The sequence below is a fragment of the Camarhynchus parvulus genome, chromosome Z (genome assembly GCF_901933205.1).
Source record: "Camarhynchus parvulus chromosome Z, STF_HiC, whole genome shotgun sequence".
Lineage (NCBI taxonomy): Eukaryota > Metazoa > Chordata > Aves > Passeriformes > Thraupidae > Camarhynchus > Camarhynchus parvulus.
This window is the reverse complement of record NC_044601.1, coordinates 14,159,217-14,181,445: the sequence shown is the minus strand read 5'-3', so window position 1 is coordinate 14,181,445 and position 22,229 is coordinate 14,159,217. Positions and strand designations below refer to the sequence as shown.

General features: G+C 41.3%; 2 protein-coding genes across 3 annotated transcripts in view; one reads left to right on the top strand and one right to left on the bottom strand.

Moving 5' to 3' along the window:
* MOB3B (MOB kinase activator 3B) overlaps positions 1-19,023 on the bottom strand; it is an 84,517-nt gene extending 65,494 nt beyond the window's left edge. The window contains exons 1-2 of one of the 2 annotated variants that reach the window (XM_030969126.1): positions 18,896-19,023; positions 6,570-6,726 (exon numbers count right to left, since the gene is read on the bottom strand). The gene's annotated coding sequence lies outside the window, so the exon portion shown is untranslated. Of the gene's footprint in view, positions 1-6,569; positions 6,727-18,490; positions 18,830-18,895 lie in introns of those variants that run through there. The other variant, XM_030969127.1, reaches the window with a different exon arrangement.
* IFNK (interferon kappa) lies at positions 11,324-11,890 on the top strand. The gene has a single exon (XM_030969128.1). It carries the CDS (start codon positions 11,324-11,326, stop codon positions 11,888-11,890), a length of 567 nt encoding a protein of 188 aa, XP_030824988.1.
* Positions 19,024-22,229: the final 3,206 nt, after the last annotated feature.

Below are 22,229 nucleotides of genomic sequence, written 5' to 3'. Positions count from 1 at the left end.
TAAAGAAGAGCACTAAGGAAGTTAAATCATATTAACCTGTGTTGTACTCTACAGATAACAGCCAGGAGTTAACTTTGACAATCCTTGTGTATCCCTTCCAACTCAGGATACTCTGCGATTCTGTTTTTTAGCAGCTTATCCTCTCCTTTTCCTCCAAAATGCTTCAGCAGAAGGCTTGTCAACCTAAGCACTTTCATTGCAAGACAAGAGCTTTTGAAGGTAGATCTTGATTTCAAGATCTACCTTCAAAAGATGGTAGATGAAATCAAGATTTTGTTCAGGGATTACAGTGGAATGCCATCAACATCTTACATACTATACGTTACACTTCTGGATTGTCTCATTCCATGCATCCCAATGGAAGCACACTGCCCCGGCAATCTGCCACATTTGATGACCTGCAGAAACCAGTACATTACTAATGCAAAGCACTATAAAAATGAAGAAGTTAAGAAATTACAACTGCAAGCCTAATGAGATATACAATCTAAAAGAAATTTTCCTTCTTTATAATTCTATAAAGGTCATTAATGTAATTAAGTTGTGTTTGGTAGCTTTATCAGTACAACAAACAAAATAAATCAGATTATGAAAGCTGCTTTGTTTTAATAGTGAAAGATCTGGTTTTTAAATGACTGCTCTCTTTGCTGTAAGATATAACCAGAAAATTCTTATCAAAACCACTGTCTCATGTAAAAAATATGTCTTCTCAAGTGCTTTGGGAACAGCAGATGAAAGCAAGAAATATGAGAGCACACCATTTGTCCAAGGTCACACACCAGTCCAACAGAGATCAAGGAAGGAAAACACAGTTGCCTCATTTGGAGTTGCCATTTTTTCATAAAGCTCTACTCTAAATACATTCTTTAAACAGATTTGGTCCCTCTGTTTAACTCAGCTTGAACCTGCTCAACATAATGTACATCCCAATTTCCACTGGATAATGGAGTCCTTTGGATCTAATAAATTCACAGTGGAAATTAAATATCTGATGGATAGCACAAACTTGACATCTGCTACACGTACATTCTTTATTCGTCAAGGGTTTCAAAGCTGTCCTTCCAATAGACTTTGAAATAACCATTAGAGTGAACTGGTTCATGGCTGCAGCACTTCAAAAGTTCCCGTGTTCAGAACTTTTGTCCGGCTCAAAACATTGATCTGTCATATGCAACCCTCTTCAATTGCCTGTCGTGTGTGGCTAAGCAATTTCAAAATAAGCAACGGTGCCAATGACCAGTTACTAATATCACAAAATTATAAGACTCATGCCAATTCACCAATTCCACAAGTGATGTAACTCCCGTACAGTCCAAGTGCTTACTCAGCAAAGACTAAGACAGGGCTTAGGAACCCACCTAAGTTTTAGGTTCTGTGCAAGTTCTTCCACAGACAGACTTCTGCAAAATTCTAAGTAGCACACAAGACAGTAACAGTAGTTTTTACTGTGGAGTCACAATCTACACAGCAAATCAACTGAATATCACTGGATTCACTGAGGATCCTCAAGCAGGAAATTTGAACTGCTTCTGATATAGTGTGACGGGGAAGTTGGACCAGATGTGGGGCCCACTATAGCCCCTTCCAGCCTTACCTGTTCTGTGATTCTGTGAGAATGGATGGTACTGTAGGCACTTCTCTGAACACAGGAGAACAGATAGTCATATTTTCATGGAGCTACATGAGCTATTCCTAACACAGAATCCATCCTGTTACAGGAACCTCTCTGGTCACACATTCCTGGCAAGGTTTATGAGAGCCTTCAGAACAACTTTGTTACTTAGTAATATATCAACCACAGAACTAAGTATTCCTGCAACCATTTAGCATCCTTTAAGCCAAGATCATTAGCAAGGCAGGTTTTTAGACTTGCTGGTAATATCCATTTTCATACGTGACCAGCTCCCGAGGGGGAACAAAGGTTATCTGCAACACTAACATTTGAGGGAGGGGCAGGACAAAGATGCAAATGACACAATGAGAGGGGTACACAAGAAAGAAAAAAACAACGAAACACAACAGCCCCAAACAAATGAAACTACTAAAAAACCAATAAATAAGCAGAATTTGGCATGGTTATTATGCCTGTTGTCAAACCAAGCCAATGTAAACATTCTTGGTTCCCACCTTATTTTGCAGTTTTTCACAAAAAGTCCACAGCCATGACACTTGAAAAAATTGCTTAGACTTGCTTAGTTCTCTATGAAAGTCATTAACTTTTAAGAACTTTTTAAGGGAAAACATTTAATTATCTCTCTATTACATTTTTTAAACTGATTTCATGGAAACAAGACTTTCCAAGAACAAGAAAGTCCAAAGTGTCTGTCTTGCTAACAATAACCTTACAAACCACCATCCTCCTTCAATGGTGTTTGAAAGAGCCATTCAAACCTCAAAAAAACCCTTCAAAATAAACTCAGTCCCCCAGAGCACACAAAATTAGCTGCTGAATGAGGAGGAAAACAAGCCTACTGACCAACACAGGAAAAATCTCACCATTCAGCACACAGAAGCATAGAATAGCTTGGATTGGAAGGGACCTTACAGACCATTTAGTTCCAATCCTCCTGCTGTGGACAGGGAACTTTCCACTAGATCATCAGAGCCCCATCCAGACTGGTCTTGAACACCTCTAATGATGAGGGGTCCACAACCCCTCTGGGCAACCTGTGCTACCTTCACAGTAAAGAGTTTTTCCTAATATCTAGCCCAAACTGGCCATCGTTTAACTTAAAGCCACTCCTCCTTTTCCTATCACCACATGTTTTTGTGCAAAGCCCCTCTCCAGCCTTCTTATAAGGCTCCTCTAGGTACTGGAAGGTGTTACAATGTCTCCCTGGAGCCTTCTCCACTCTAGACTGAACAGCCCCAACTTTCTCTGCTTGTGTTCATAAGAGAGGTGCTCCAGCCCTCTGATCAACTTAGCGGCTCTTCTCCTGACTTCCTCCAATAGGTCCACATCTTTCTTGTGTGGAGCTCCCAGAGCTGGATGCAGTGCTCCAGGTGGGGTCTCACCAAGGTAGAACAGAGCAGAAGGACAGAATCCACTCCTTCACCCTACTGGCTATGCTCCTCTGGATTGTTCTCATCACCATCATTCCTGCCCAGAGAAAGGAAAGGTGATTAGCTTTCCAGTCACACTATTTTTTGACGTTGAAACAGAATTAAGTACAAACAGGAGAGAAAAAGGACCAGCTCTTTGGGTAGGACCAGCTCTTTGGGTAGGAGTTAGCCATCACATCAATTTGACTGTGTGCAGTAAACTTCACCTTCAGCTTGGGATCATTCATGCTGTGTTAGAGGCTTGCTCCCAGGAGTAATTTGGCTGATGGAGATCTCTTAAAATACATTCAGTGTGAAATATTTCCTCTGCAGTTGTGGGTAAACAAGTCAGTGGAGCTTTTCCTATTATGTTTATTGGACTCTGTGATTCAGGCCTAAGGGTTTTCCAGGGGAAAAATAAAGTGATGCACGCTTCCCAGAAACAAAAACACTGTTCAGCAGGAAAACCAAGCAAATCTAGTCTGGCATTTTGATTTCTTCTTTTACCACATGACACCTCTACTTTAACTAGACTAGCACTAACTCATACAGGTGAAAAATCACTAGAAACGTCGTATCTCCTATTTCTGGGGTAGCATTTTCATAACCACTCTTTCACTAGCTGCCAAGATGACCTTCTTACAGACGGACGAACAATAACAGTTAGTCTAACTGTTTATTACAATTGATTGCAAGCAGATGAGAACATTAGTCATGAAAATCTAACCCAAAGAGTCAGACAATGCAGCCAGATGGAAATTCCTTTGGAAAGTCAAACAGTCCCTCACCCAGGAAGATATTTAGAAATGGAGTTTACTGGGAGGGCATAATGCTCTTCAGGTCATAACAGAGAAGAGTTTTGACCAGCTGCTGTTTAAACATGACCAGTCCTTTTCCTCACTCTATTTTCACATGCTTTTTCCTTCCTAAACAACCTAGTTTTATTCCTTTTCCTGCCTTTAATTTCTCCCCTAAGTATCCCATAATAAGTCCTGTCTTCCTCTGTATGCTGCAATGTGTCCTCTACCTGCAGGCAGCAAAAACAGGAAGTCTGTGAGGTGCTCCAGGACTGACTCATATTGATGCATTTCTCTCCCATGCCATGGGGATGAGGCTGCCCCAGGACAATGCTGGAAGGGGCCTTTCCTCAGAATCCTTGGATCTTTGCCTGCCACTGTCCCTTGTGCTTCTCTGGGTTTGAGGAGATAGGATCCAGTGATGGGGCTGGGAGCAGCTGTGGAAAGGGTTACTAAGGCTCCTCCACACCTGCCAATGTTTCTCTGCACTACCTTGTGGAGCACAGGCAAGTTTTTATCACATCAACTAACAGTTTATCACTACTACTTCTTAAGCAAGAAAAGAGGGCAATGCTGAGGGAAACAAAGACAAAATGGAAGCTAAAGTAGCACCTCTCTCAGAATTTAGGGTTGCCCAAAGTCAAAACTGATTTTCAGGTCTCAGCCTTTTTTTTTTCGGCTTTTTTCAGCATTCCTCATAATGCTTCCATTAGACAATCTTGACAAAGAGCCTGGGTAAAACTGTATAATGTTCCCAAGACATGTACTAACTAGATATATTTACTTTGTAAAGAAAGATGTAGTTAAAATACAGAAAAACTAAGAAACTTTGAACCTAGGCAAATTCATTTAGATGAATTCAGATATGGGATGTCAGTTCCATTCAGCTGACACCTAGTCCTTTGTACTAGACCTTCAGCTTTATCCTCTGGATTTTGTTTTCACCTCCCATCTGAGCCATAAAATTTTCATATTGTCATCTGCTTTGGTGCAAAATGGGATTCTTAGTCCAAAAGTTCTTTAGCCTTCACTGAAACATAAGAGGCTATGTAAGAATAACTACAAGATATTTTGGTGCTCACATTTGTTACAGACATACAAAACTTTTGACAGACAAATTTTTTAAATTATTATTGTTGTTGTTGTTGAGAAAAACAAACTGCAAAAAGAAGCAACAAAAAAAAAAATCCAAACCAAACAACCATATTCTATCTCACTAGCCAAAAAAAATGTTCTTTCAGCAAATCTTGGTTCATCCACCAGACTTCAGAGAAGTGTTTAGGAGGCAAGAACACAATGAAATGCAAAATCCTGAAGCACTGAAACTAAAGCACAGATGCATAGCTTCTGACTTATTCAAGCCCACTTTTCCCACAGGAAAAGTATTTTCTTATTTACAGGAAGAGATAAGGAAAGGGCCAGTGTGAGGTGCTTGGTCACAGGGTGGCTGGTTTGCACTACAAGGTAGAATGTGTCCTCTCCCTCCTCTGTTTTCAGGGAAGAAGAGTTCTGATTTAGAAGATGATAATCTCCATGTGGATCCTCAGATGTCCCCAAATGTGGGGGGTTATGCATAATATTAGGTAGACACATAATATTAGGTAGACACATAAGATTTGCACCAGTTTGATTGGAGACACCATCAAATCCTCTCCAGCTACTCTGAGAAGCAATTGTCCTGACTTGTCCCTAGACAAGTTGCACAATGCAAACAGGTCACTGATCCCTAACCCTGACTTAAAGGTTCTTACACAGGATATTCTCTTCTTCATCACTTACAATACTCCAGACTGCTTAATCTCCACTTGGAATTTTTATTTTTTTTCCCACAACAATCAAATATTTCATGGGTTTCCTATGAAATGACAATGGAAGGAAAAGAGGGATGAGAGTGTATAAACAGAATAGAACCACTGAACTGTGAATCAGATCCACTTTGTTATGCAGCACTAAGCTGTTTCTCATGTTTCTTTAGTAGATTAAAGGACTGGTCCTTATTTGATTTAAATCAATGTTCCATTTAATGCAAAAGATCCATACACATGTACACTAAATTTAAATTAAAAACACATCTGTGGCAAATCAATGTGCTAAATCTACCATAGTCCTTCTGATTCTCTTTTCAGTCTTTCAAACACAAAGACATCCTTACCACAAATTTAATTCATAAACTAACTTCTCTGAAGACCTCTGTGTGTAGATAATTTGTGACAATACCACAACACACTACAGCCTTAGCATCAGCAGAAGCAAAACAAGAATAATTGTGGGAGAATTCCTACATTACTAGGATACTATCGCGTAACTACTGAAGTCACTGGTTTGCTAAAAAAAACTGCTCATCCATAGCAATCTTTCACTCTGTCAGACTATAATAGATCCCTCCAAGCATCAACAGGATTTATTTTTCCTTTAAAAAAATACTTTCTAATCTCAAGATCATTGTGGAATTCCTTCACTGCTTGCATCTGTCATGGTTTAACCCCAGCTGGTGACCAAGACCCACACAGCCACTCACTCACTCCTCCCCCTTCCCCAGTGGGAAGGAAAATCTGAAAGAAAAGTAAAACACATAGGTTTAAATAAGAACAGTTTAATAAGTGACACATAATGTAATATCATCATCATCATCATCACAATGATAAACAACAACAACCACAAAAATAGTGATAAAGAGGAATAAAACCCAAAAAATATAAGTGATACACAATACAATTGCTCATCACCTACCAGCCAGTGAAAGATCTGCAGCTCCAGTTAATATACTGGGCATGATGTTCTCTGGTGTGGAATATCCCTTTGACCAGTTCAGGCGAGCTGTCTTCGCTGGGCTCCCTTCCAGCTTCTTCTGCACTTGTTCATTGGCAGAACACAGGAAACAACAGTCCTAATGGCAACAGCGAAATCATTAGTGTTTCATCAACACTATCCTCCTGCTGAATCTAAAACACAGCATGCAATTAGCAAAAAAACCAAATCCTATTCCAAATGAAATCAGGACATCAAATATTTCTGAACTTTTACATTTCCCATAATCTTTTTCAAATATTCCTGTAATTATGCAGAGACTGAATAACATAAAGGTAAATCACTTTTGTTCACTTTTAGAATTAGCAATCCATGAAGATTCCCACAAGAAGAAAAGCAAATCTGCCTGCTAAACACTTCGTAATTTTTGCTTATCTTAATGGTCAATTCAGTCGTCCTTTTCAACCACCAGTGACTTCCTATATTGGGATTATAGGAACGAGTTCAAAAGGTGGTACTGCACTAGAGGAAGGCAGTGATACATAGAAATATCGCTCTTTGCTAATGCATATTCAGGAACCAACCAAGCACTTCAATTTCAAGCCACAGTGCTTAGTGGCCCTTTCTTAGAAGTGTCATTATCAAAGGCTGAGATTGATTCAGGCACTTAGAATTCATCCAGTGGTGCCTACCTGCAGTCCTACTACAACCTGGCCCAAAGACCTGACAGTCAGAGAAGTACATCAGCCAGACCCTGTGAGAAAAATTTCAGCTTTACACCAGCTGGAGTAGTCCTGAAGATGGCACATTTTCCTACCAACACAAGTGAATTCAGTCTCCTTGAGAGCTTGTTTCCATGGGAGTGATATCCAGGTATTAGAAAGATTATTTACTTGCTCATAGAATAGTCTTGTTAAGGTTTAGGGCTTGTCAGGCTTCAATGATCACAGACCTAGCAGGAGGTTAGCAGAGCTGGGGGAGAATGATGCACCACTGAAAGCAGACGCAAAGAATGCAGAATTTATAGGCCACAAGGTCATTTGGCAGAACTCCCAAGATAAGGAAGTAAAAAAGCCAACATTTCAACTGGGTAAAGGGTAATTCTGGCAAGGGAAAATAATGACCATGGACTCAAGAAACACACTAACTCAAGGAAGAGAAAGACTGAGCAAGCAGACTAATTAGCAAAAGAAGCAAGGGAATAATTTAACCAAGAGAAGACAGAATAGTAATTAATAACAGAATTATGTAACCTGTAACAAATGAACATTAATGCCTTTGTTTGCTAAAATGCAGAAACAGTAAAAAGCTTTGATAGTCTGTGGGCTGGGTTTGTGGGCTTGTCACCCAGCACCCCATTCTGTGCAGAACTCTAAATAAATCAAATACCTCAGTTTTGTGTGTGGATCAGCCTCTTGCATAAACAGGTGAAAGAACCCATTTTGGGACAACAGTCTAGGTGATCCAAATGGGAACTATAAAGCCTTGCCTTGCCTGGATCACCTTGCTGCCACCAGCAGAGGAGAATCAGATCAAATAGAATTTGCACCAAATTCTACTTGGTGGAGTCTCCAATCAAATAGAGTTTGATTAGAGACTCCATCAAATCCTCTCCAGCATCGAGGCAGTGAGCAACTCAAAGGTAAAACACTCCAGAGGTATTTGAACAAGGGCAAAAGTAATGTGAATTTCTAGACTTGTGAGTATCAAATTTCATTTTGTTGTAACTGATCAGTGTGAGCAGTTCTGGACTAACCAGTGGGATTGGTAGTTGAAAACTTCAAGCTCTGTATAAATTGGATAAGGAAGATTTGGAACAGTGACTATCACTGTACACAACATAAACAGTGTGTGAAAGAGAGGAGGTGTCCTCCTATCTTTGCTGACACAAGGTCAGGCCACTGTGTAAATAACAACAGGAGATCAGAACAGGGAAATAAATAAATAAATGCCTAGGCATTAAAATTGTTACAGACAAAACTGTGTGATGGAAGAGAGTGCTTTTCCTTTCTCTGACAACAAGGTGTTGGAGCAGAGAGTAAAAAATTCTTTGCATTAGAGGTCTGGATCTAAGGATAATGGAATTGGGCAATTAAGTATTGGCAAACTAGTCCAACAATTCTACTCTGTAGTGTGACGGTGTTCACAGGGGTTTTCAGGTGAGGGAAGAGATGAAAATGTTGACTCTATGTTTAGAAGGCTTGATTTATTATTTTATGATATCTATTACATTATAACTATACTAAAAAGAATAGAAGGAAAGGTTCCATCTCAGAAAGCCAGCTAAGCTAAGAATGGAAAAGAATGAAAACAAAGGCCTGTGGCTTGGACAGAGAGAGCGAGCTAGCTCTGCCATGACTGGTCACTAATTCTGAACATCTACACAAGACCAATCACGGATCTACTTGTTGCATTCCACAGCAGCAGATAACCATTGTTTACATTTTGTTTCTGAGGCTTCTTAGGTTCCCAGAAAGAAAAAATTCTAAAGAAAAGGATTTTCGCAAAAGATGTCTGTGACACTGTAGCTCTTGGGGTTTTATTTTGAAAAGCTGGAGTAAACTGGGGAAGATCCAATTACTAAAGATAAAATGAATACATACTGTAAGCAGTAGTGGACACCTTATAAATTGGAGAATGGGGAAAATGGATTTTTGTGGTTTTATTTCGGAATTAGTGTTTTGTTGCTGACTTGGTAAATGGGATAAGTTTTGGTTTATGCTGATGCTTTTATGACATTGTATAGAGAGCCAGGTATTCAGAAAAAGTATATGTTGGGAGGACATTTGCTGATGTCATGTACCAAGGCAAAGATCGTGTGTTGCAGGGGGGATGAGGCAGAAGGTGTGTGAATGTTAGTTCCCTCCTTTTCACACCATATAACATAGGAGTAGGGATGGATTAAGAGAATATGGATCAAAATAAAGAGCATATAAGAAGTATGGATTTTAGTCCTGGTCACTAATGGTCACTGGTCACTGCTGGCCAGACTCAGGGAAACAATCAACCAGTGATACAGGCAACTTTAAAACAAGCAGCAGAGGTCTGCCAGGTTTTATACATGTCCTTTCTTATATCTCATAACTGTCAAATTGGAAGTGATCTATTGGTTTCAGCTTTTGAACACTGTTATCCTAACAGTTACATTACCCTAACTGGGGTCATACTTAGGCTAGACTGATTACTGTGTTACAGTGGAAAGAAAAGAGAACTGGCATTACAAAGGTGAAAGAAACATGATAAGCAAGGGGCTTGGGGCCTGAAAGGCCCCTACTTCCCCTGCACAAATACCACACACTCTTCTGGCCTAAATCAATGTGATATTTGCAGGCAGTAAGGGTCACTGAAAACATGGAAACATTATGATACTGGAGAATTGTTTACAATGAATGAGTGGACCAGGGGAACATATCAAGGAATCCCCAGGAGACCCTCTAGTTCCAGTAAAACCAGATTAAAAAAAGAATTTTTTATAAATGGCAGAGACACATATTGAGTAAAAACTATCTGTAAGGGCTAAGTGAAGTTACAGTGCTGATTTTTGGGGCAGCTTTATGGCCACTCCTGCAACTCACAGAGTAGCCAATTGGAGACATTAAACTCACTCATGAGTTTCCATATGCCAGAATGTTGCTGTCTTTCCTAGGATGAGATTTATTATGCAAATTAAATAGTTGAGTCAGAAAGCTCTATACATCTCACAAGGTAAGGCACAAAAGGCTTAAATCTGTTTACTAGTGACCCAGACCCCAAAGGAACAAGAGAGTCAGAAGGAACAGGATGTAAGAGCAATAAACCAAATAACTGTGGACAAATACTGATGTGACTGGTTTGGATTTAAAAGACGCTTTCTTCTGCATTTCAGTGGATGAGCAAGGCCAGACTCTGTCACAAACCAGGTGAAAGAACCCACTTTGAGACAATGGGAGGAGGCTTCAGAACAAAAATTTTCTTACTCTGAAATGTAAGAAATTCCCCTTTTTTAGGTAAAAGCATGCTTTCCTTAATGGATTTTAAAAATGAGGCTGATTCATCAAGTGATGGAGTAGAACAAAGCTCCTCTGAACAGTGAACTATCAGAGATTTTGGAGAAAAAGGCATCTGTCTCAAGAGTTGTATACACTTCTTTTTTTGCCAACATAGTCATAGCAACATATGCCCCTAGTGAGTCAATGCTTGTGTCAACAACAAGGTTATTTTGCTAATAAAATTTAAGCCATTGCCCAAACAAAACAATTTATCCTACTAAAAAGTTATTTGTTCTTAAATCAATAAAATTACATCTTGCTTTGGTTGCGTATCTGTTAGCCAGGGATGTGATTATCTTTTACTGTCTTTGCCAAATTAAGCATAAAAGTAAAATTTTTCAAACAGGACTGCCAATTCTAGTAAGAATGAAAGAAGATGAAATGCTCTTACCACAGTCTAACCTGCTAATCTGCCAATATTCTCTGAATCACTGGATTGACTGATTTACTCATTTTTCAATTAAATACAGCAGAAATGAGCAAAACCTTTGCAACTGTGTGAAACTGAAATAAACAGTAAACCTTGGCAGGACCATAGTTGTTAGAAAGAGCAACTCCCACACAGTGAGTAATACCCAGTGTGTTGTACAGATGAAATAAATTCAGAGATGTGAAAGAGAAGCATGAAAGCAAGACAAGACAACCAAGAAACTGCAAGCTTATGATCTGCAAAAAGGAAAGGAAAATAGTGCTGACTGCTTCATCAGCATGACCATTATGGTTCAGAGAAGTTTACTGCAAATTTGCATGATAATAGCATTGTACATCAAAATCTCACATTCAGTTTGTCTTTTCCAAGGAAACAAAGTGAACTATCATATCATGAACTTTCTGTGGAAAATGGGTGGTTATTTTCCCCAGCAATGTCTCAGCGAAACAACTGATTTCAGATTCCCTGTAGAGATTACCAAGGTCACACAGAAGAACATCATAAGGATCATCTATGAGTTTCTTCAACACATCTTCCAACTATTTAGCAAAAATCTTCCTGTTGATGTTTGGAATACAAGCAAGATTGAGAGCTTCCAAAATGGAATTCATCATCAAATTGAAGAACTGGAGACATGTTTGTCAGAAGAACAATCAAAAGCAAGAAACAGTTTTCAAACATGGATCCTAAAAAGCTCGACATATAGCATAAAAAAGTACTTTCAGAGAATCACCAATTTCTTAAAAGATAAGCAATACAGCCATTGTTCCTGGGAAGCAGTTCAAATGGAACTGAGAACATGTCACAGAATTTTTGACAGTCTTTTGAAAAGAAAACCTACATAAAGAGGTAAAATCTTTTATGTTTTGTTTCTTTTTAATAATACAATAATTTCCCCCATCTTGATAAGTTTTTCATATCCACATTTTAATAATTTTCAAATTGACAGTTAGGACTAGTTTTCAAAAAACATTCAGTGCTGTAAGTTAAACATGTAGAGTAGTCAAATGAAAGAGCATTTGGCATCATTGCTTCTGTAGGTCTTTAAAAATACAAGTGGATATTGCTCCTGTATTGTCTCTTTGCACTATTTAAAAAAAAGGTTTTGTAGCCTTTCCACATAAAATAATAGTTGTTTCACAACCTGAAAAATTTACATACATTACTGCACAGATTTTATAGTTGCAGTACTTTCACTCAGGAAAAAAGTACAAGATGCAGACATGCATAAGGAAGACAGAACTTCCTGTAGTCTTATGCATTATGAAGATCTTATTTTACAAAACAGATGAGAATTTAGGATGACCAAGACATCTTTGAAGTCAAAAAAAAATGACAGGTCCTCCCAAACAAGAAAAGTCAATTACCAGCTTTAATTTTTATTTTGCAAGCATAATTGTCTCTATAGCCTACGGAGATATATTCATAGATATGAAATATACATATATGAAATAAATATATATGAACTACATGTTTATATTTTATATATATATATACAAATTTATATATATAGCTTTCTATACAGCATATTGAATAACTATGGCAGAGATTTTCAGGACATGTTGATTCACAACACTAAGTAAAATATGTATGCATTCAATGTGCTTCAAGTTCATAAGCAGACAAAATTAATCTGAAAACAACTACTATATGAACACATACTAACAAATTTCTTCAATTCCTCTTCCATCTTTCTTTCCTTCATTCAGGCAGAATCAAGCAGTACTTCAAATTACCATCTTCATCAGTTTAACCATTACTCAAGACACCTTGATGGTCTCTGTATCACCCCCTATTCATTTGAAAACTGGATGACCTCTAACACGGATTTTTTCCACCTCAGATTTCATATATCTTCAAATATATCTCATTTCTCATATATTTTCATCATAAATTGAATGTGTCAAACTTGAATGGAAGAAGTGGAAGAAGAAGAGTTAAAATATGTCCATGACTTCTGGAACTGGGGAAGAAAAAGGGATTATTTTGACAAAAAAAATTAATGTACTGTTACCATTACTTGTGGACAGAATCTCGAGATTTTGCTAAGAAGTTTAAGGGCTGGATTGTAACTTAGGTTTCCTTTCTTTCCTTTATTCAAATGAAACAGACATTTAAAAATCCCTTCTCACTTGGGTGGGGGGGGAGTAGGGGGGGAACTGATTCTGCATACAGCTATTGCAATGAATTGGTATAATTCCTTATTCCAGGAATGCAACAACAGGGTATTTACAACTGCCTAATTTTAGGCATCCAAATTAGACACTGGGCTAGGGAAATCAGGCCCACTCACTCCCCTCTCACATGCTCTTGCTTTACAGTGACTGGGACGAAAAAATGGGCTTCAGACTCCTGAATATAATTCTGCTTTCAATCACCAACAGAAGAGCTCAGTTCTTAACTGGTTGTATGGGGAACATAAGAGCAGTTTGGCACATAGATAATGTAACATTCCCAACTTTATTAGTCAGTCTGTTTTATTAATTTAAATGCTTTGCAACTACATTGACACTGAAGTGATGTTTGATTTCTGCAAAATAAGTTCAAGTACACATAACTCTGATTTTTTTTCTTTAATTTGCTGCCTTTAATGTGTGGTTACTGTGGGGAATTAACGTAAACCAATTTAGGATACCAAACTCAAGGAAGTTGACAAACTGAAGGCCGTGACCTTGAGGTTTCCCTATACATAATGTATCAGGCAAGATGATATAAGGTTGTATCAATGTACCTATATTTATATTTTACTTTCTTTGCTCTGCTCTACACTTAGATTCCAGTCTCTAAAAAGTCAAGAGTCAGCACAGACTTTGGCAGCTATGACTAGTGAGTAACAACCTTGCACAGCCTGGTGGATTCTAACTGGATTCTATCAGTTCTACATGGAATCACAGCATGTTTTGGTTAGGTAATGACAGCACCTTGGCCTAAAAAAAGCTCATCCCTGGACAGCGTGGAAATATTCACTTTCTCCATCTGCTCTTCTGGGGAGGTACTTCAATGAACAGAAAAAAGATATGCCTATTAACTCATGCATTCCTCATTGCCAATTGTGACTCACACTTCCAAAATGCAGGCTGCTTGGGTTTTTTTGAAAGGGGGGAAGAGAGACCTCATTAGATGATAATTTGGGGTATCCAGGTAAGCTTAACTAACTGACATCAGCTAAGCTTTTACAGGGAACACAGCTGTTTAAGAACTGCCCATGCTAGCTCGCTGTAAAAAAATCTGTGCTTTCACAAGCTACAGTTAACTGTATCTTATAGAGGAAAAAAGAAGTAACTGTAACCAATACTATTTTCAGATTTCTCACCTGAAATTCAGTCTTAACCCTCCTTGAGAAAACAATATGCAACTTTCTACTCCTGTGGAAAGAACTGCATTTTCTGAAACTGAATATGGTCTTCTACTATTTAAAGTCAAATAACTAAGTATTGACTTATTTTTTCTTTAAATGAGTACTTAAAAATTAAGTACTGAACGTTCTCATGAAAAATTCTAGACTAATGCTGTTACATATAACTCTTACAATTAAAACTTTTTGTAACTTTCTATCGCTGCTGCAACTAGAGATCAAAAGAAACTAAACCATGTCTGTTTGTTCAGGGTTTTTTAGTGTATTGGCTTCAATATATCTGTGAATGGACACCACTTCAATGTCTATCTTAACCAAGCACTCTAATATCATGTTGGTGGGTACAAGAACAAAGAGAGGGTGGGGGGAAGGAGAGAGACACTAAAATGGGAAAGCCAAAATAATTACTAATTATTAAAACTAGTAAAAATTTCAAATCCACTTAAAATTTCTTTTAAGAAAAAAAAATAAAGAGGCTAAATTTCAAGATCTTAATTTTTTTCCTGGTTAAAAGAAGAAAAAGTTAAAGCTCCTAGCATTGGAACTGTAGTGTACTGAACAATGAAAGGTTGGATTACTATGAAATACAGAGTTGTGAGCTGGAGAAGATTAACTGCAATCCTGCTAAGAGGAAGAGCTGAAGTAAGGAATGAATAACCAAAGGGCAAGAAATCAGCCCCCCCGTCACACCTTTCCAGTTTCAGGACACTGGACGTGCCACCCAAGTCAATGCCTGGTATCAGGGCTCATGAGGCTGCTTTAAACACCTGTTCAGCATCCTCTCCAGAGGGTGCATTCTTCTATCTGCTAGAATTTGCTTTGAAACTTTAGAGTGGCATATTTTTTTCATTTTTTCTATACCCAAATAGTTATAAGTGCTAAATCACAAAAAACCAAAAATCCAAGATCCAAAACTAATGCTCACTACAGTGGAAAGAGAGTTATTTTTAAGACAGAAGTGGTCATCTATTACCAACCACCTGGATACACTGCATGCTATTATCCACAGAATTTACTAAATTCTTTCTAGATTAAAAACCTACACCTTTTGTCAGCATAAGGGTATGTTGAATCTTCAAAATAAAAAAAAAAAAAAACAACAATTTTTTATTTTTTGATTGTATTTGCGTGATAAGCAAATGCCCTCAACAGCAGAAGCAGCACATGTTTTAGATTAAAACTGACGACAGATTTCCTAAACCAAACAGTTCTTAGAAACTCTTAGCCAAGGAGCCCCCTGCTGTTAAAAAGTGTGGTCCCATTAAGCTACTTGATTAGGCTAAGTCCCCTGTTATCCTTCCAGGGAAAATTAAACAACAGTGATGGTTCATAAGACCAGATGACCCAGTTTTACATTTTTTCTTCCTCCCTTTCCCTCTTTCCAATTTCACAGCTTTGTCCTGCTTTAATAGTTGTTGAACCTTTCCCTGAGCCCATCAGACAAACAAAAAATTACCCAAAATACCCAAACAAATAAAATCCATAGTTTTGTTCAAAGGTAAAGCCTTAAAATCAGAGAAGAAAACCCAGTGCATATGAGAAGTAGCACAGAAGAGAAAGGGGAGTGTTGCAGCAAGACTGGGTAACAAGAATAGTGAGCAAAACCTCCTCTGCTTTTGTTGTCTGGCCCAAATGCCTTTAAAAGAACCTCTCAGTTACACCACATATAACTGATCTTCAGCCATACCTGCAGTTCCTCTGTAAGTATTTCTCCTTTAATATACTAATATGCTAATTACCCATCACCACAACCTTAGTGGAATAGCACGGTATAGTTTCTCTGGAAATAAATTTACTTCTACAGTACTTAGGTTAAAATTCCAGTTCTACCTGACTCATTTTAGGTTTCTCTCTCCATCTTATCTGGACAGTTCTTGCCTAAGTCCCTGGCTCAGAAGACGCTCACAAGACGTTCATCTATCTGTCAAAGGTGCCAAAGCCACTAATCCTGAGATAATACCGTAAAACAGAAGACTGAAAATAGCACTGTGTTTTGCCTAAAAAAATTCCATCTGAAATCTCAGTTTACCTAACTGGTGATAAAGACTAAATATTAAACAAAGATGAGCACCATGTTTGTCCTATAACATTTTTTAACAACTGCTATTCCAAATTACTCTGTGGTCCTTGTTCCCAGGGCACTAGGACGTCTCTGTTTCTCTCAGTTTCTGTTCCAAAACACAAGTACCTTCCCCAGGGGCCTAACGATTCCAAGTACTTTGCTGGCAGTTAATAAAGAATATTTTTCAGGAGAGAAACACCAGCAAAGAAACTGAAGCGATCTGGTCCAGTCCCAAGTCTCACATCACTCGCTAATGCATTCTAAGCAGCATCAGCTACTACACCAACACACCAGCAAACTGCATAAAATCATTATTGCAAGAGACTTGATGCCAAGCAACATCCAGCCATTCTGCACCCACCTCCTTTTCTCTTTAGCACTTTCTGGAATTCAGTATTGCTTTACTGTAATCTACCTTGTGCTCCTTTTCTTTCTACCCCACAGGCCGCTTTCAGATGTGCATATTGTCTGTTTAAAAAACATCAGTTTCCTCCTTCTGGTGTTTTTTTGTTTCGGGGGTTTTTTTGTGTGTTTTTTTTCTCTGTTGTTGTTGTTGTGGTTTGTTTTGGTTTTTTTGTTTTGTTTTGTTTTTGTTGTTGTTGCTGTTGTTGTTCTTATATTTGGGGTTTTTTGAGTTGTTTTTGTGTTCCAGGAATGCTCCTTTCTGTGCCCCATGGAGCAGGGAAGCACAACCTGCTCACAGGTCACAATTATTGGTCCACTCAGAGACGTGTGCAAATCTTTAACAATGTGCTTTGCTGTGGAAAAGTGGGAAACAGGCTCTCCTCTACCTACTGCAGTGCAACCAGCACATAAATTGTCCAGTTAGGCATGTCCAGAACACTGTCTCACAAGTATCTCCCATTAAATACAATTTATACCTGTGAGTAAAATACAACTAAAAGTCTTGGAGAATAGAGGCAATCCTGATGCCTATATAAAAAGTTGCTGAAATTTAAGCAGGGCTGGGAAGAGTCCTCAAACACCATTTTGACTATCATACAGCTATTCAATCAGAATATTTTATTTATGAAAGCTGTCCACAACCAGTCCCAGAACAGGCTGATTTGACCATCAAATGGGAGCAAGAAGGCTTCTACATCTTCAAATGCCGGCTGGCAGCAATCTTGCCAGAAGATAGATGATCTGCAGGGTCAATCACCTTCAAGCAGGATTCTCCAGGAGCCTTTGCCTGCGCTTGCACTGCAGTTCTCTTTTAAGCCAACAGCGGGTGCCTCTAGGGCGTGCGAGTCCTTGCAGGGGCAATTACGCGTTTCTCTGTAACAAGCCCTGGGTCAGTCTCTGAGACAGCAGCTGTCAGGCTGTCACACTGTGACAGCAAAGACTTGCAGGGATTTCAAATACTGTGTTCCACTAGGGAACAAGAAGTTTCACACAAATCATTTTCCCTTGAGCAACCTTGCAAACGAAAAGCAAAATCCAGCGCCCTGAGCCTGTGTTTCCACAACAGACCTGGCAGATCAGCTGCACGGCACGTTTCTTGAGACACTAACTTCGCCCACAGCATTAAAGAAAGGGCAGCAAAATTGCCCTTTTTAAGAGGTTAGGTCCGAGTATTTGCCACGGAAGACGACAAGCTTCCGGCTGAGTCTCCCACCCCTCTGCTCAACACGGTTACAAGAGGACCAGCACGCAGGGCTGCGGACCTCGCCTCCCTGCGCCAGGGCACGGTGCGGAGAAGCGGCGGGAGCTCCGCCCCCAGCCCGGCCGGCCCGGCCCGGCGCAGCCCGGCTCGTCCCCCCTGCGCTCGTGCACCCGCCGAGGGCAGCAGGTCCAGAGAGCCCGCGGCTTCCGGGCAGCACCGAACCGGCTCCTGAAGCTCTGGAGGAAGGACACAGAGACCTACCTCGGAGAGACGGGATGGGGAAGGGAAACGAACAAATAAACAGATAACGCCACCTCCCCCCCTCCCCCAAAAGGGGAAAAAAAAAAAAAGAAAAGAAGAAAAAGAAGTAAGAAATAAAAAAAGAAAAGTAAAAGGAAAGAGGAGCACTTGGGAAAGCGCACCTTCGTGCGGGCTGCAGCCCAGCCGCTGCTGCTCGGAGCGAAGCGCGCTCACCAGCACCATCCCATCCTCCCAGGCAGCGCCCACCACCTGTCGTTCCGGCCGGCACAGGGGCACGTTCTGCCCGCTCCCGCGCCCGCCTCAGGAGGAGGCCCGGGGGCGCCAGCGCAGCGCGGCCGCAGGACAGCAGGAGCCCCTCCCCGCGGGGCCGGCACCGGCCGAGCCCCCGAGCACGGCAGTCCCCGCGGGCTCGGAGGAGCTGGGCAGGGCTGTCACGTCCGCTTGGACCGAGCGCAGCAGGGAGCGGGCGAGCGGCTGCCGCACCGCAAACGCGTCCCGCTCACGCCGGAAAGTTTGTGGGCGGTGGGACCGACCCCCCACCCTCGCGTACACCGCCCCCTCCTTACCTCCCACCCCTCTGGGCGCCGCCGCTCCTTCAGGTGCCTTCCTCGCCTGAGGGCCGGGAAAAGAAGGCAACACCCAGACTTGGCTCCCCCGCGTATAGTCGGCTCGGCTCGGCTCGGCTCGGCTCGGCTCGGCTCGGCGTCCGTCCCGTTCCGCCCCCCCGGCCGCCACCTCGGGCGCCACCCCCGACGGCCCCGGGCCCCCGCACAGCCCTGCCGCGGCGGAGGGCGCCCCCTGGCGGGCGTTGCGCCCCTGCCCGTACGCGGCGTGTCCCGGGCCCAGCGCGCCCTGCGGCCCCAGCACACACGGCCCGGCCCCAGCACACTCTGCCCCAGCACACACTGGCCCTGTCCCAGCACAGCCTGCCCCAGCACACACGGCCCGGCCCCAGCACACCCTGCCCCAGCACACACTGCCCCTGTCCCAGCACAGCCTGCCCCAGCACAGCCTGTCCCAGCACACACTGTCCCAGCACACACTGCCCCAGCACACACTGCCCCAGCACACACGGCCCGGCCCCAGCACACCCTGCCCCTGTCCCAGCACACACGGCCCTGCCCGAGGGTCAGCCCGCGTACCGTGGAATCACAGCCCATCCTGAGCTGGGAAGCACCCACCAACATCATCAAATCCAACTCCTGGCCCTGCACAGGATATCCCCAAGAGTCACAGCCTGTACCTGAGAGCTTTGTCCAAATGCTTCTGTCAGGCTTGGTGCTGGGGACCCTGTTCCAGTACCCAAACACCCTGTGGGTAAAGAACCTTCTCCTGATAGCCAGCCTAAGCCTTCCCTGGCACAACTTCAGGCCATTCCCTTGTGTCCTGTCACTGGTCACCTGATTCACAGACTTTGTGAGTTTGTGACACTGGTCTACAAATTCACATTCTGGAGAGAAGAGATCAGTGCCTGCCTCTCCTCTTCCCCTCACAAGGAAGTTGCAACTGCAATGAGGTCTCCCTTCAGTCTCCTCTTCTCTAGGCTGAACAGGCCAACTGTGAAATACAAAGCAGTGTTTCGTGTCAAGTACAAACAGGCAACGTGTGTATTTGTGAGTGCGAAATCTGTGGACACCGACAGTGGGAGAGCTGTGAATTCTAATAATAACTGAGGAAAATAAAGCATAGAAAAAGGCCTTTGAACCTATCTTTGTTTGCAATTAACCCTGGTTGATTTAGGAGCATTGGAATTAAAGCGTTAAAGATGTTGCTCTTTTTTGCTTGTAGTTAATCCATAAAGAGCTCTGCAATAATAACCTTTTGAAGTATAATTTTAGAATATTACTTGTATCCTTGAAACTATAGCTTTAGAATATATATAAAAGAAATATGCTTATCTCACACCCTATTGAAGCAGAGAAAAACAGCTTGAGAAAAGAAGATGAACATCACCTCAAGATTTGTAGTCTCTGCAATTAAAAAGTAGACCCACATCTGGGGAGATGGACTCCACCAGATGGGATTAGTCTTCCTTCTGTCAGAAAATGGACCACCACCATCTGGAGATACTCCTTTAAAAACACATCCTGAGAAAAACTAAATCACATTAGTGTATAGAATTGTGATGTAATAATTTAGGATAAATATTGCTGATGAAGAAAAAATTAGAAATAGAAACTGCTGAAAAAAACTGATGAGTACCCCTATAAATACCTGTAATATCGGTGTGCAGTTGCAGGGAAAACTTCCCCCACTGTACCCAGCGCCGTATTGCTCATATTTTACCATATTAAATAATAAATTGATTGCTGCTTGAATATTGGCCTAGTCAAGCTTCTTATTTATAACACAACTGACCTTGGCTGCTCCTCATATGGCTTCCCTTCAAGGCCCTTCACCAGCTTTGTGATCCTCCTTTACACCCTCTTTAATGACTTTATACCTTCTGTTATGGCACCCAAAACTGCGCACTGGTCTCCAGACAAGGGTGCCCGACTGCAGACGAGAGCAGGACAATAACTTCTGGGAAGAGACAGCTTCTGGGAAGAGACCTAAAACCTAAATTAGGTTTTGGGAGAAAACCTAACTTCAGTTTAGGCAACAAATGTGAGACATTGACCAACCATAGAACCTGTAGCAGTAGCAGTAAAAACCTTGGCCCTATGGCCTTCTTTCACAGAGCTCCTTGCAGACACAGTGCTCTGGAGGAGTTTGCCTCCATAAGAGTATTCCAGCTGATGTGGTAGTCATCAGCACAGACACGGACCCTTATCTCAGGGTTGACTGATAGAATAAATAACAGTATCCATGTTACTGTTTTATCAGCTAATGAGATGTTTGGTTTGTCTAACCCATGACATTTTTGGGAGTATGTTGATGCACAGTCATGTGTACAGAACTACCCACCTTCGCAGTTACGTTGTACTGATTGTCTCAGTAGGGAAAAAACCCAACTGTAACATACATTTTCCCAGCTGACTATATATGTATACACAAACTGGAAAAAAAGTTCTTTCTTTTTCATGCCTACAAAGATTTCTTACACCTTCCCATCTGACCCATCTTTTCTGCAGACAAAAAAGAGGCAGGAGGTGGGAGGAAAGAGAGAGAATAACAGCAGCGACCCATTTCGCTGACACCCAACTAAAAGCAGGGTGGTTATATGCCAAACTCTCTGTTCTTAGGTGGAAAAAATGCAAACGCAACAGCAATGCAGAATGAGTTTGGGAAATCCTGGTTTCACTGAGTGAGCAAACTCCAAATATCCCTATGTTCAAGCAGCAGAGACCCACAAGGGTACAGCCTGACAAAGATGCAAGACAAATAATCATGCGAAATTGAAGGTGTTCTGTGAACAAGAGCAGTGGGGCAAACATTGACCAAGAACCGTCCACTTAATGGGTTTGCAGAAAATAGCAGCAAATCAACCAGGTTTGTTGAAAACTACTGTGCTTCCTTTCCCACTGTGAAAGGCAAAGAAGGTGGCCTCTTGCCCTGCTGTGGATCCCAGCTGTTCTGTCACAGAAGGGCCCAACTTTTGTCTCTCTTCAAACTGGAGATCAAGTGAGGTAGCAGCTTCCATGTGGCAGCGTCAAAGCAGAACCTTAGCTGGCCTGAGGGAAGGACCGAATCTGTGGCCTCTTAGATGAGAGGTTGGATTAGGAACTACTGGCTGCCAAACCAGAGGAGAAAAGGTGGATGGGTACCTGAGAAGCTGCCAGCATGTTGTGACTGGGGCAGAAGATTGGTTTGCTTGGAAGGAAATACTCTGCTGTGACTGATTGACTTCTATTTCCTAACACTTGCAAATAAAGATAATAGAAGTAACCCTTGCACCTTCACAAACACTGTAAGAAAAGCCTGAAAAGTGACCCTTTTTGAAAGAATTTTCTATTTTTT